General features: G+C 39.6%; 1 protein-coding gene across 2 annotated transcripts in view; it reads left to right on the top strand.

Annotated features, from left to right (window-relative positions):
* Positions 1 to 15,972, top strand: part of MAPK8IP1 (mitogen-activated protein kinase 8 interacting protein 1) — a 1,153,940-nt gene that overhangs the window by 823,088 nt on the left and 314,880 nt on the right. For both annotated transcript variants that reach the window (XM_044082569.1, XM_044082568.1), the window contains exon 4: positions 11,124 to 11,205. In XM_044082569.1, the coding sequence (XP_043938504.1) occupies positions 11,124 to 11,205 (82 nt within the window). The remainder of the gene's footprint in view (positions 1 to 11,123; positions 11,206 to 15,972) is intronic.

The raw sequence follows: 15,972 nt of genomic DNA, 5'->3' as shown, positions 1-15,972 counted from the left end.
CCCAGAACCCTCATTCTTCTGCTTAGAATTACAAACCTGATGCACAGAACCCCCATTCTTCTGCTTAGAATTCCAAACCTGATGCACAGAACCCTCATTCTTCTGCTTAGAATTCCAAACCTGATGCACAGAACCCTCATTCTTCTGCTTAGAATTCCAAACCTGATGCCCAGAACCCTCATTCTTCTGCTTAGAATTCCAAACCTGATGCACAGAACCCCCATTCTTATGCTTAGAATTCCAAACCTGATGCCCAGAACCCTCATTCTTCTGCTTAGAATTCCAAACCTGATGCACAGAACCCCCATTCTTCTGCTTAGAATTCCAAACCTGATGCACAGAACCCTCATTCTTCTGCTTAGAATTCCAAACCTGATGCACAGAACCCTCATTTTTCTGCTTAGAATTCCAAACCTGATGCACAGAACCCTCATTCTTCTGCTTAGAATTCCAAACCTGATGCACAGAACCCTCATTTTTCTGCTTAGAATTTAAAACCCGATGCACAAAACCCTCATTCTTCTGCTTAGAATTCCAAACCTGATGCACAGAACCCTCATTCTTCTGCTTAGAATTCCAAACCTGATGCACAGAACCCTCATTCTTCTGCTTAGAATTCCAAACCTGATGCACAGAACCCTCATTCTTCTGCTTAGAATTCCAAACCTGATGCACAGAACCCTCATTCTTCTGCGTAGAATTCCAAACCTGATGCACAGAACCCTCATTCTTTTGCTTAGAATTCCAAACCTGATGCACAGAACCCTCATTCTTCTGCTTAGAATTCCAAACCTGATGCACAGAACCCTCATTCTTCTGCTTAGACTTCCAAACCTGATGCACAGAACCCTCATTCTTCTGCTTAGAATTCCAAACCTGATGCACAGAACCCTCATTCTTCTGCTTAGAATTCCAAACCTGATGCACGGAACCCTCATTCTTCTGCGTAGAATTCCAAACCTGATGCACAGAACCCTCATTCTTCTGCTTAGAGTTCCACTTCTTTGAGTAAAAGAAAGTTCAAGTTTATACTGTCTCTCAGTATATACTACCATCTCCCTTTTTTGTTCTAAAAGTTGTGTTCTCTCTGTCTGTCTGTGTGAACACCACTCTCTCATTTCTTTTTTTTCCCCTAATTCTCTCAGTATAAGGCAGTACCACCCTGTCACTAATTTCTTCTGTAGATTGCTTCCCCCTGCATGAGTATCTCAAAGTAAAGTTTATGTTTAGTTTTAGTTTTTTCCCTTACTTAAAGATACCTGTTTCCTAGAGACCGCCCTTACTTCAGTATTCTGTTTTATACTTGCAGAAATAAGTTTAGAACTCTGCCAAGGTATAGTTTTGTCCTCCTTTACTACACCAAATGAAGTCTTTCATATTGGTAAGCTTCTCCTTCTTAGCAGTCACCTGCTCCTTAGAATTCTGCATTTGTCAGTTATTTTTTTTTGTGTTTTAGGTTAACATAAAGTTTAAAATTCTACTCAGGTAGAGCATTTTTATACATCATATTGCCATTTCCCCTTGAATATATTCTCTCAGTGAGTGATTCCATTTTCATTTCTACCAGTTACTTCTATTCCCTGCTCTACATCACTTCCAGGCTGCAGTATTTTACTTTGCATCTCCCTTCTTTCTACTATTTATGTTTCTGCAGGCTGTTCTTCAATACATGTATATTGATATATCTCTTTCAATGGAGTGGGTTTTTCTTCTCTCTCTAACTTTAGTCAAACTGTAGTACCTTTGTGGCTTTCTAACACTATTCCTTGAACTTTGTTAGATGCATACTCTTAAAAGTGTGTTTGTTGGTTGAATCCCTCCCTTTTCCAGGTTAGGTAGAGATTTATCTGTAGACTAATTAATTTACTGGCTCCCATTCCCACGCTGGTAAAGAGATATTTCAAAAGGATTACCTCCCTTCTATTGCTTCCACACATCTTTTAAAGTGAGAAAAATCTTTCCTTGCTATCATATCATATGTGAAACTGGGGATTACAGCAATGGGGTGAAGTATATTTCCAAACACAGTTTGTGTTTCTAATTGATTAATGGGATACTGTTTTCTATCATTATGAATACAGACTATATTATGTGCTTTTTTAATGAAAGTCTTTTTGCATGCATACTGTGCCTTTATAAATGTGACCATATTGCCTGAATCCTGTAATCTCTGCAGCACCCTGACATCATTTAAGACACTGCACTTAATTAGTTTTGCTGTAGTGCAGTAGCAAAAGGCTGTGTTTGTATTACTGAAGACAGTTTATCACGTTCCATAGGCATAGCATTAGTAGCATGCCTTTCAGTGGTAATACTTTTCAAAACGTGTAGCAGAGTTTACGCTACTAGTATAACATTTAGTTATGTAGCCCCTTTCTCATATTTAAAACAAAGCATGTCTACAGTTTATTTCTTCTCTGTTATCAGAATTTGGCAAGTTTATGATGCTTATACTGTTCAATTTTAAACATAGTTTCAGCACATAAAAATATTTCTATCAGTGCAACAAAATTTTAAGAATCCTTAGAGTCACTTGAAATATTATCTTTCATAAAGTAGCTGACAAATCCCTTTTCAATTTATAAATTACTTACATAGTTATTATTTTAATTGTATTATATTGACCCCTGGATTCTAACCACAATTTAAATTATTGTTTAAAAATCAAATAACTGAAATCTTACCAGTTTCAGAGAAAATATCCATCTATGCAACTTTTGAACTTTGTGTCTCAGCGGCATTACCAGTTTATGATAAGTTCTTTCTTCTTCTGATAGTCCCTTACACATTAATGGAGACTTTAAATACTGTCTGTAAGCTGAAGTGAGAAAATTGTTGCCTAGTCATTCAAGTCCCATCCTTCATTGTAGGCATACATATTGAAGGCTACCGGGTATAACTTGAGGTCTTCTTCCCTGGTCAGTTGTTTCATTGGTTGGACCATCCTTGGCATTGCCAAATGACATGATTCCCTTTACTGCAGCAGCAGTGGTTTGTAATAGTTCTTTCAACAGCTGTCATCTTGGTGAAAAGGCAAATGTATATGCACTTTACAGAGAAGCTCACACCACACACCACAGGACTGCTTTCCCTGAGAAGATGGAATGTATTTGCTCAAAGAGTTTTGCTCAGAGCACACCACAAGAATGCTGTCTCTCCAGATGACAATAATGTGCTGAAACAAGTAGGCTTTGAGCAGACATTGAAAGGTAAAAATAAGGACCTTGTTTGCTCCAGAAATGTGCTCACTTCACCCATTGATAATATATATAGAAATGCTGTACATGCCATCAGTTTATAAAAAAATAAACATAATTTTATTAGGGTACAAACAAGACAGTGACATAGACTTTTCTCAGACAAGCAGGCGAAGCAAAGTAAATAACATAAATAAAATGTTCTTCTAATCCAGTACAAAAGGATTGTAATCTCTCCTAGCATGTCCTTAGGTGCTTTCAAATAGATATCCTTTTTCTGGATTCCCTTGGCAAGAAAAATGTCTAACTGCCTTTGAACGGCTTTCAGAAGGTATCATCTTCCTGCAGCACTTCATCCAGAACTGCTTCTCAGGAGACAGGATTCCCCCACCAAGAACTGCTGCTCCAGGCACAGGATTCCCCCCACCCAAAACTATAGCTCCAGACACAGGATTCCCCTTTAAGAGAGGCCAGGGGAGTACAGGTAAACTTGCCCTTGCACAAAACAACTTTAAAGCAGAAAGATCAATATTCCACATTTGCTGTTCTCCTGCTTTTGATTTTTTTTTCATCATTGTGTGCTCATCTTTATGAGTCTCAGCATTTTAATAAGGATCCCTGTGTTCTTTTTTCATGATGGTATTATGACATTTGTCTAACCATTCAGGAAAGGAAGTGTTTTCTCCTAGCCCAGTGATCTGTTAGTCTCAGTTTTACAAACCCTGTTAGCACCATATGAACCTATCTTCTATCATTTGTTTTTTTTTTCCATTCCTTCTACTACTTTCCTTTAAGAACAAAGATATTTTTTCTTTCTTGATTTCTTTCTTTTAAACTTACTCACTTTCTTTTTATTCTTTTTCATCTCTGTCTTTTTCTTTCTTTCTGTTTTCCCTTTCTTTTTTTCTCCATGGGAAGACATTGGTGATTCAATTATTTGGAACCTCTGTTTTTTTGGAGATTTAGTCATATCATATCATATTTCTTCTTCTTTTTATGAATATTTTAAAAGAAGCTTTGTCTACCGACCTAATAACCCAGCCACTTTTAGTTCTCACCAAGACCTTTTGATCAGACTACATTACCTGAAATCTGAAACATATTCAAGTTGTCCTCCTGACATTTCTCTTTCTTGTAGCACCCATGTTGCATGTCTGCTGACTTTTGCCCTACATTTCCTAGGTAGTCTTAAGTGTTTTGGCTACCGAGTAAGTTATGTCAACTGTGACATTTGTAAGACATCTCTGTACTGAAGAGTCACTTTTGATCAATCTCCAAATCTTAAGCATGCTGTTTTACTAGTTGCATGCCATTTTAAAAATCAGACTTTTAATTGTATTGAGAATTTTCTCCCAATTAGATGCAACATAACCCCATACTATGGAATGATCCTTTACATCCTGGTATTGCACCACCATTTTTTGCCTCTGTATTTTCACTTTCACAGCAGCAAATAATACATTTCTCCCTGACTGGTAGCATTGTCACACTTAAGTCTGGTTCAATATTTTTGCAGTTTTTCATGATATTTATTATTTGACCCATTAAGTGCAACTGCCTATTTTCACTGGTGACCCCATATTTTTTTACTCCCACATTAGGCTAGTGATTCTAATCTGGCTGTAGGTACATGTGTGGCCTGTTATAGGCTGGCATCCAACTCAAAGCTTGTTCCTCTCTTGGTTGTCTCCATATCATAAAGCAATTAAGCCATGATTATGAGTTAAATAGTCTGGGTTTGATTAGCAGCCCCGGTGCAATCTTTGCTTGCCTCTTCCAGGTAGGAGGGGGTGAAGACATGTTGAGGGTGCATCCATGTTATGTCATGTATCTTCTGCTGAAACCAAAGCTGTGATAAGCTGTGATTTCCATAGTATGGTGACTGAGCAGTAAGGAGTGTGTCACCAGTTAGATGGGCAAGACCTCCTCATGACAACACTGCATGGCCACCAGGATATGTATCCAGCACATCAGGGATTGTTTAGGGTATGCACAGATATCCCTTAGTGAGCAGTATGTGTGATGCTACAGTCTGCCTCACTCTTATTTACCACCCAGAATTGGAAAACCCAGGTCATCTTTGTACCTTGCCATACCATCCTGCAAGCTGGTGGACCTTTACTCGGGGGGGGGGGGGGGTAATTAAGCATGGATGTAGCAGACCATAAAAGGAATAATCTCACAGATGAAGGTCAAGTTGACATGTAAATGAACAACAATAAAAAGTTGGTTCCGACATGTTTCTATTGCTTGCTTGGATTGAGTTTGCACCCCTGTCTCCACATCTCTAAACTGGATGAAGCTTGCACAGAAAATGGAATAGATGGATAGATGGATGAATGGATGGACGGATGGACACAGGACTTGGGTTCTGACCTCTTTCACTTTATTGTCACACAGTCCAGACAAAAAGGTTGTAAGACTGAAACTCAGGTCTGTACAGTTTAAATTGTTCACGGTTTATAACTTTAAATACTAAATCATGGCTGAATATGTCTGACACATCTCTTTGGTTTGAACTGTTACTTCACTGTTAGTTGCTTTGATATATTCATATTTGAAAAGAAAAGTGGCTCTACATTGTAAATAAAAAAACAATGCTATTTAACAAGGGAAAAAAGCAAAGGACTGCTATTTTATTTTCATCATTGTGTCAATTGTAAAACGTCAGAGAAAAAAATGTTTTTACAAGTACAGTGCTTAAACTAATGCAAAGTAACATAAAGTAGGCAAAAAAAAGTTAAAAGTATGTAATTTGAAAACAAGTCAAGATTCTAAGAAGATTCTGAGCAGAAGCCTAACACAGCAGTGAAATGGTCTTGAATTCAATATATAAATCACACTATAAAAAAATACTAACCCTGATACTAACCCAACAAAAAGTAGATATCTCACAATTGCTGCACATTCTCTTAAGTATTTCTGAATCTAACTTCTTCCTGCCTATTCCTGTAAAACAACTTCTACTACTAAAATAAAGAAAATCTTGATGTGAGCAACGTATTTACCACACAAATTTTGTGCAGTTTCATTATAAATTTAGTTTCTGTTTACTATATTTTATTACTCATAACGCAGGAATATGAGAATTAAAGAAAGCCAATATTTGTGGGTATGTACGTGTGGAGATGCACGTATGTGTCTGTGCTTATGTGTCAACATGGGACTCATATGTATGCATGTATGTGTGTGTGTGAGCGCATATGTGTTATTGAAAATGTATACATACAATATGGCTATACATATGGGGTTGTTTTTTTTAGAAAGGTGTATTAAAAATAAAATATTACAAAAAAATCTAACAAAACAAAACCAAAGTGTAACAGAAATATACCAGGTGTGAAGTTACCTTGACACTTACTCACACCTGATGGGAACTGTGGACACTTCATCTTTATTCCCACAAACAATCTCAGCATAACCCACTCTTGGACACAATGGGCCATATTGCTAAAATTTACCATGAGATGGACACCAGGTGTGCATTTCATGGTAACTTTTATAAATTCATAGAAAGATGTTCCACAGTACTTTTGCATGAAGACATGCAGCAGTGTGATGGGCTGTCTCTGGGGCCATGCTAGCTCATGCTTGAATGGTACTTATACAAAACTGGAATCGGTGGGTGGGGGCCACTTCCCACCAGGGCTAACTCTGTACACACATGCTTGAATGGTGCTTACACATGACGTGTTTTGAGGGGTACACTAGATTCCAGGGAGAACTCTTCACTAATGTTTTGATGGGGGAACACTAGGCACTAGGAATATGTTATATATCATGCTTTAAAGGCACTTGTTTAAACATAACATGCAGAGTAGGGAACCCCTAGACACCAGGGATACTTTGAATAGTGTGCCTTAAAAGTCACTGAAAAGGGATTTCAAACTTGTACCCTCCCACCTAGCACAGAAGTGATTACTCCTGCGTGTCACCACTAAACACCAGGATCCATACTTGTCAACTGTCCAGATTTTCAGAGAATGTCCAGATTTTTGCATCATATTTTTGGTCTGTTTCTCATAAAATTGTGGTTTTCTAGCAAATCATTGGCAAATCATTGAGGATTCAAGTTAGAATATAATGACAGATATTTGAATCTCAGACTTTATACCCTTCAGAAAATGCATGCTAATTCAAAACCTGTTATTCTATCAACTTTCTAAGTTAGTAAGAGCACTATTTAAAACACTGCCCCTATTTTTGGGCCTTTGTACCTCCTTTATTTATGGCTTTGTCCAGACTTCTTGGTCTAAGAGGTTGAGAGGTATGCCGGGATGTCGTTTATGAAACATAAGCAGTAAGAAGTACAAATAGGTGGAAAAGGGATTCAAACTCCTCACCTTTGGTGCAAGAAACGTTAACATTAAATCAGTTAGTGCAGCAAGGGTGTTTTTTATATTTAATGAGAATCCCTGTCATTATTTAGTGGCTGCAGCAGTCTGTGATATATGAAAGAGAGGGACTTTAGCTCTCAACCTTATAGTGTAAGACATCAAGGCAAAACCACCCTCAGGGATGGATTTTAATTATTTCCCCTTACAAACTTAGAAATTAGTAAGATAGCAGTTTGCAGCTAACATGCATTTCCTGAAGTTTGTGAAGTATGAAACTTGAATGTCTGGCATTAAAGACTGACTCTAATCATTTGGGAATTACCGGGGCTGGGGAAAAGGTGACATCGTGGACATTCTGTCAACAAGGGATTGGTATGGGGTATGTAGTATGTGTGCATGGATGTGTTTATGTTTTACTACGCATTTTTGGGTGGGAGAGTGACTCAGGGGGTAGTTACTATGCTAATACAATGTGGCTGTCAGTGTTAACTACCACAGGAAGGTGCTGATCTGCACTCACAGTAGTTAATGGTGATTCAGAGACATGCAAATTAGCTGATAATGAGTTATGTTATCATTGCTGCTAATATACATCTGGATCAGAAATCTCAGCATTGTGGAAACAGGACCTTTTCACTGCAAAAAGTAATGAAATCGGTGTGGTTCTTTATGAGTCCTTAGGAACATGTTGCTAAGTGATCTGTATCGCTTTGCCACCATTTTCCTTTTTCAAACTTCATCTCCAAGCATTAGGACTGTTTTGATATGGTCCCAGTGATTGCTGTATTGGGTACAGTCCTGTTACTTAGCACTAAGGACATGGCATTCACTTCTTTCTTTGTTTCTTGCATCTGGGCACTGATGCCAAATGGTACCACGGTATCAGCTTGCATTGTTACTGCGTTTACATATGGTTGCTGTTCATCACTTCGAGTATATTTTGAGAGTTTTAGTAATGAGGCCTATTTTCAATAAGAAACAAGGCAAAGAATGAGAGACTCTAGTGCTCATACAGGCTAATCCATTTTTTGGTTTACCTTTCAGTTTAAAGCATTCCTGCTTCCTTTGTTGTCATTTGCATGTTAGTCAGACTGCAACTGGAGGCAGTCAATGAGAAAAAAAGCAGCTAATGTGATGGGGAATAAAGTTAGCTGTCCTTTACTATGATGCAGAGGTTGTTATGGTAACAAGATCTATGCGTAGGCCACTCTCGTCATTTCAGCAAGTGAGTCAGCTAGTGTCTGAGAACAAGTGGTGAAAGGAATGGAAAGGAAGAAGAAAAATGAACCATGTGACAGACACTTGTCAACAGATCCAGACAGACAAACCTGCCCGCTAAGAAGTAAGGCTGATTTTCTGGCAAACTTCTATCAAGGGAATAGGGACTGGATACAGAAATAAAAGCCTTTTGAAAGTTTGGAATGTAACGACTGAAAGTGCACTGATGAGTGTGAAGTTTCTTTAACTGAACCTGGCTGGAATTCAGATACTCCAACCAGGAAACAGGTAAGAAATATTACAGCTGAGAGCAAGGAAGTGCCATCTTACTGTGTATGTGTGTGTGTGTGTGTGTGTGTGTGTGTGTGTGTGTGTGTGTGTGTGTGTACTCATGCATACATGTGCGTGTGTGTGTGTGTGTGTGTGTGTGTGTGTGTGTGTACTCATGCATACATGTGCGTGTGTGTGTGTGTGTGTGTGTGTGTGTGTGTGTGTGTGTGTGTGTGTGCGCATGTGTGTGTGTGAGTAATTGTGCGTGTGAGTAATTATGAGCATGTGTGTGTGTGTGTGTGTGTGTGTGTGTGTGTGTGTGTGTATGATTGTGTACACGTGTATGTATGGGTGAGATTGTATTGAGATTTTGTATGTGAGTGTGTGCACGTTTGTATATATAGTTCTGAGTCACCAGTAGTAAACTTACCTTATGTACTGCCCTGAATGCGTTATTGTGTCTGTAAGTCGCATTTGATTTCAGAGGTTAGAGATGGTAAACCCAGGTCCTTGGAGCAGAGATGCAATTCCTTGTTTTCTGTAATGTCCTGCATGTGTAATGGTTACAGGTGAGTGAAGAAACCCTCTGAGCACCAGCGTACTTAAACTTGATACTCAGTAAGTCCCAGGTGACAGATCTAATTGTGACACTATATCATGTCATCTTACTTGTCTCTAATAGTGTAGTAGAGTGGCTCATACAGCAATCTCTGAACTATTACATCATATACACCATACTTTTATCTTTCATAACCCTACTTTCATATTTTATGACAAAAAACAAGCCACTTAGACTGTATCTCCATGGTTGTCTTTAAGAATCAATACCAATCCGGTCTTAAGTTGTTAACAGCAACTTAATTTGTAAACCTAGTCACATATACATTTATTTGATCAGTGTGTCTAACCCCACCCGCTATAGTCAGATGACAGCCAAAGCCTGGGAATTGGAGTACTGTAAGTGTTGTAGCTGTAGGGTCTGCCTCAATGATGGAGAAAAATGCCAGCTCTCGCAGAAGTAACTGAGAACTGTTGTAGAACTAATCAGCTATGAACAAGACAAGGGACTAAAATATTACACATGACCACGGTCTCTCTTCTGAGTTTTTACTTGCCATTGATGTCACTGGCCTACTGTCATTAGACCATGAATCTGAAGAATTCAGTTGATTATGTTTTGTAGACTCTTAATGGGGTTCCACAGTGAGCCTTCTTAATCTGAAGTGTTACAGTTCAATTCCATTGTGCTTTGCAGCATACAAACGTGCAGCTCTGCAGCCCTCACATCTTGCCAGCACTTCATCCAGCAGTGCACTTCCCAGCAACTCTTCATATCCCAGAAGCTCTTCTGTTACTTGCTCACCGGTTGCGCAGACAGGGACAGCTGAGGTAGTGGTGATGGTCTGTGAGTCATAGCAGGTGTCATACATTAGAAGGTAAAACATTACTAGGTAATAACTGTCCATTTCTGATAAGTAGAGAATCAGCTGATGTTGTCAAAGTGATTTAATAATGTACAAGATCAATCACAAGATATAATCGGTGCTGTTACAGAGGTAAGAAAAGCAATATGGGCAACTCTAAGGAAAGGGGGTGATAAGGATCTTTCAGTTGTCACATAAGACTAACATGACGGAAGAATGTGGACTTCTAAAATCTAAAATTCATCAACAAAGAATGCAAAGCTTTGTCAGGTCTGCATTCTGAGTTGAAATGGGGTTTTAACAGAAAAACTGAGCGGCAACCAGATTAACAAAGGTGCTCTTTTGCAAGTTTGTAGCTTACAGTTTCCTATATGTTCAGAGCACACGCCTGTCAGTTTTATCATCAGTTTCTCAAGCCTTATTCTGTCTCCATGAAAAGGTGTTTGGAAAGTCTGTTCATTTGTCACTGTCTTGTGCTAGCTTCTGAGTTGAGTGTTTAAAATCTGAGTTTTGGAAAGTGACCAATATGCATATAAAATGCTTCAGCAATGTGACCGAGCTAAATAAAACTTTTGTTTGGGGCACACAGCTGCCATTGTAAACTAGTATGCTGTTGCTTAAGAATAATGCCCTTTGTTTTTTGTTTTTTTCTCTTTTCCTTTTTCTTTGCTCTTTAGGATACACTGAACAACAACGCCTTGGGAAAGAAGTACAGCTGGCAAGACAAAGTCTCGCGATCGTCCTCTCCTTCTATTACTGGTACGTTGACAGATTTTTAAAAAATGTTTTTTTTTTTCAGCTCCCCTGCTTACAACCTGTTCTAGATAAAAAATCAAGGCAAAGGAAGGCAATTGTTTAAAAGTATTCTAAAGGTTTATAAATTCCTCTGAGTATGTGCTAAAGCCTTTAACATGTTGTAATGCACCTGGGACCTAATAAAAGAATTTTCTGTCATCAGTGGGAGCAACACTGTCATTTGTTTAATGCATGCAAGTGAATGAAATAGACTGTATCCCTGTAAAAATACCTCATGACTGAAAAACATATAACACGTAGACTACATTATCTAGTTCTCTCTCTGTTTTTTATTTTTCTGTACATAATCTGCTGTTAGTTAAACATTCACACTGTCACTTTTATAGTCTTACTCACATCTTTTAATGCGTGTCACCATGGAGTGGATTACGTCAAAGAAAAGGAAATGCCGTACAGCCCAGTTCAATGCTAGCTATATGATGAGTGATCATTTCTCTAGGCTGCAGTTTATGCTGTTTGGAATAAAGGGGACAAGCCAGCAATCTGTAGGTCAGAAGACACACATCCATTTGTTGTGATGTAGTCAGGCTTGCTCAGGATTCTTAAAATATGCATTTCCATTGATAATCAGTAGGACGTTCTCTTCAAGAATTGCACAAGCTTGCAGTTTCCCACCTAGGGAGGAGACTCATGCAAGGCAGGGCTGCATACCGTTCTAATTACTCACTGTACCTGCTATATGATGAGTGAGCTGAAGTCATTAATGTGCAATGCGAAACCCTTTCATATGGAATCATGGGGATATCATCTGTATGGCTTAAATAATTTACAGTACACAAACAGCTGCTACTAGCAATAACCAAATTCTAAAGTGAGGTTAGCTTTATGCAAGTAAGTGCCACAAACATTTCTAATTACTGTCTGGGCCTACTGTATGATGTGTGATCTGAAGTCATTAATGTACCATGTGAATCCTTTTCATGGGGCAGCATGGTGCTATTGTCTGTGTGACTTGAATAATTTACAACACAAAAACAGCTGCTACTATCTGTACCCAGTTCACTGTAAAGTGAGGTTTTGATATTGGGAGGGTCGGGTCAAAAGAAAACATTCTGGATTCAAGACGAGCTTACTGCTGTGTGCTGTGTAAAGTGAAGGAAAAAAAAACATGCACAGCAGAATGTGGACTTTGTCTTGATATAGTGTAAATCTTTATTGGAAAACGTAAGCAGCCTGCTGCTAATACAGGAAGTTGAAATGATCTATATTCTTATTGCAGTGCTGCAGATGAAGGGCTGTTAGTTAGGCCAAAGACAACACAAGTCCAAAGGCCACAGTAAACAGATATGAACTTAACTGAATAGCTGAATTTCTTCCATATCAAGGACTGAGCTGCTGTATTAATATCTATTGATATTTGAAATTCAGTTCTTAAATCAGCAACTTAATAACCATGTCTAAAGCTGCAGTCTTAAATCAAAAATGTCCGTGATTTGTATTTATGGAATTTTTCTCCAATTATCTCAGTACATCTGAGACTTTTGGATTTATGGCATCTTCTGTTACTATTGCAGTAAATTTGAGACATGGGTTTATGCTGACTCAGCAACATTTTAGAGTAAGGTTTTTAGATTAGTTCTTAGCTGTCTCAAGAGTTTCTGAGCATTTCTGGTTCACATTTACAACCCTGCCAAGGGCACTGCACTCCTAGAAGTGCAGCAAAGGTAGAAAGATAAATGATACAGCATTCTGTTACAATGAGCATGTGAGGATGCTGACGGGGAAAAACAAGGCCAGTGATCTAGCAGATGGTAGTCTGGAGCATCTAGCCTGCTAGCAGCTGCCCCTCTATCCTTCACAGCCTTTCTTCTGTTGTACCCCTTGTTGAGGTTGTAGATTAAATGGCAACTGCCATGGCTGCTGTCTGCTTATTAAAACTGTTTCATATTTAAGCATTGTAGTGATTTTGTAGAGCACTAACACTGAAGCTGCAATGTAATCTCCTGCTTTTGGTCTACAATTTACATGAATCATCTTAGCATATGGTAGACTATTGCTAGCTACTTGAGAATAATTTAACTCTTCAACTGCCAGAAGCCAGAGAATTGGCAACACAGAAGAAATGAAAGGTTTTGATTTTTGCAACAAAAGCTATTACTTCTACTTCACCACAGGTTTACTTAAGCTTAGATTAGTAGAATCCATTTGTGCTTACAGAAATAACAGGATGTGGTGCATTTTGGTCTGTTTAGTGTACCCATTTAATTTCTGCATACATAGGTTAGCTGTATAGCACATATGGTAAAGACTATGAGCTGCTAATGACCCCTATATTTGAGTTCCTTAATTTCCTCTCATATACTCTGTGCCACTAGGCAAGTCACTTAATAAACTCCTGTATCACCCTTGTAAAGGGATTTCCTGGTATTAAAGAAATTAGAATTCAGATTAACTGGTAATTTAATGTTTCCTACTTTCTCTAAGATAACCTTTTTTGATCTCTGTCAACATGATATGAGCTCACTCCAAATTTTTCAATACACCATTTTCTGCAGAAGGATATTCTGTTCAGCCTGCACCAGTGGCATAGAGAGATAAAGCCCTGACTATGGCCCGGGTAACCTGAGTGTGAGTACTAGTTGATTTCCCTGGTGGAAACAGGGAAAGCAACTGTGCTGTATCTCCTGTGGGTAGCCAAGGAAATTATGCTGACATTAACCCCTTACAGAAATGGGGGCGGTGCAGCATAAATGCCTGTTATATTTCCCACCCTTGGGCTGTCACTAGCATAAACCAGGAGGTGGGGCAAAAATGTGAAAATCTAGAACCACCCATAATGACTTTCCTACATGGTGCCCCTCACAGCCTACTCTTACCCCAAGTGATGGAAGAATGAATGGGCTAATTGGGGATAACAGACCAAAAAAAAAATGTTCCACTCAATCTTTTGTGGTCTTTCCTGTCACGTCATCTCTACTCCCTCATTTCCATATTATTCTCTCATTTTAATTCACTTCTTATTAGGAAAGATGATGCCATACGGTGCTTTTATGATTCCTGCAATAGGACTGATTTTTTTTTTTCACAAAGTATTTTTTTTACTCCCAGTTATGCTCCGAACATTACCCTATTAACTGGAGCACGCATTGTCCCATCAATGTGAAGGTCCATCTTGCTCCCTGACTAGGAGCCACACTCACTGCCATTTATCCTCTCTGAATATTACCGTATTTACTGGAGCATGCATTGTCCCATCAATGTGAAGTCCATCTTGCTCCCTGACTAGGAGCCACACCCACTGCCATTTATCCTCTCTGAACATTACCGTATTTACTGGAGCACACATTGTCCCATCAATGTGAAGGTCCATCTTGCTCCCTGACTAGGAGCCACACCCACTGCCATTTATCCTCTCTGAACATTACCGTATTTACTGGAGCACGCATTGTCCCATCAATGTGAAGGTCCATCTTGCTCCCTGACTAGGAGCCACACCCACTGCCATTTATCCTCTCTGAACATTACCGTATTTACTGGAGCACGCATTGTCCCATCAATGTAAAGGTCCATCTTGCTCCCTGACTAGGAGCCACACCCACTGCCATTTATCCTCTGAACATTACCGTATTTACTGGAGCACGCATTGTCCCATCAATGTGAAGGTCCATCTTGCTCCCTGACTAGGAGCCACACCCACTGCCATTTATCCTCTCTGAACATTACCGTATTTACTGGAGCACGCATTGTCCCATCAATGTGAAGGTCCATCTTGCTCCTGACTAGGAGCCACACCCACTGCCATTTATCCTCTCTGAACATTACCGTATTTACTGGAGCACGCATTGTCCCATCAATGTGAAGGTCCATCTTGCTCCCTGACTAGGTGCCACACCCACTGACATTTATCCTCTCTGAACATTACCGTATTTACTGGAGCACGCATTGTCCCATCAATGTGAAGGCCCATCTTGCTCCCTGACTAGGAGCCACACCCACTGCCATTTATCCTCACTGAACATTACCGTATTTACTGGAGCACGCATTGTCCCATCAATGTGAAGGTCCATCTTGCTCCCTGACTAGGAGCCACACCCACTGCCATTTATCCTCTCTGAACATTACCGTATTTACTGGAGCATGCATTGTCCCATCAATGTGAAGGTCCATCTTGCTCCCTGACTAGGAGCCACACCCACTGCCATTTATCCTCTCTGAACATTACCGTATTTACTGGAGCATGCATTGTCCCATCAATGTGAAGGTCCATCTTGCTCCCTGACTAGGAGCCACACCCATTGCCATTTATCCTCTCTGAACATTACCGTATTTACTGGAGCACGCATTGTCCCATCAATGTGAAGGTCCATCTTGCTCCCTGACTAGGAGCCACACCCACTGCCATTTATCCTCTCTGAACATTACCGTATATACTGGAGCACGCATTGTCCCATCAATGTGAAGGTCCATCTTGCTCCCTGACTAGGAGCCACACCCACTGCCATTTATCCTCTCTGAACATTACCGTATTTACTGGAGCATGCATTGTCCCATCAATGTGAAGGTCCATCTTGCTCCCTGACTAGGAGCCACACCCACTGCCATTTATCCTCTCTGAACATTACCGTATTTACTGGAGCATGCATTGTCCCATCAATGTGAAGGTCCATCTTGCTCCCTGACTAGGAGCCACACCCATTGCCATTTATCCTCTCTGAACATTACCGTATTTACTGGAGCACGCATTGTCCCATCAATGTGAAGGTCCATCTT

Source organism: Protopterus annectens, chromosome 9.part0 (genome assembly GCF_019279795.1).
Source record: "Protopterus annectens isolate FY-2018-M chromosome 9.part0, PAN1.0, whole genome shotgun sequence".
NCBI classification, from domain to species: domain Eukaryota; kingdom Metazoa; phylum Chordata; order Ceratodontiformes; family Protopteridae; genus Protopterus; species Protopterus annectens.
This window is presented reverse-complemented; position numbering and strand designations above follow the sequence as displayed.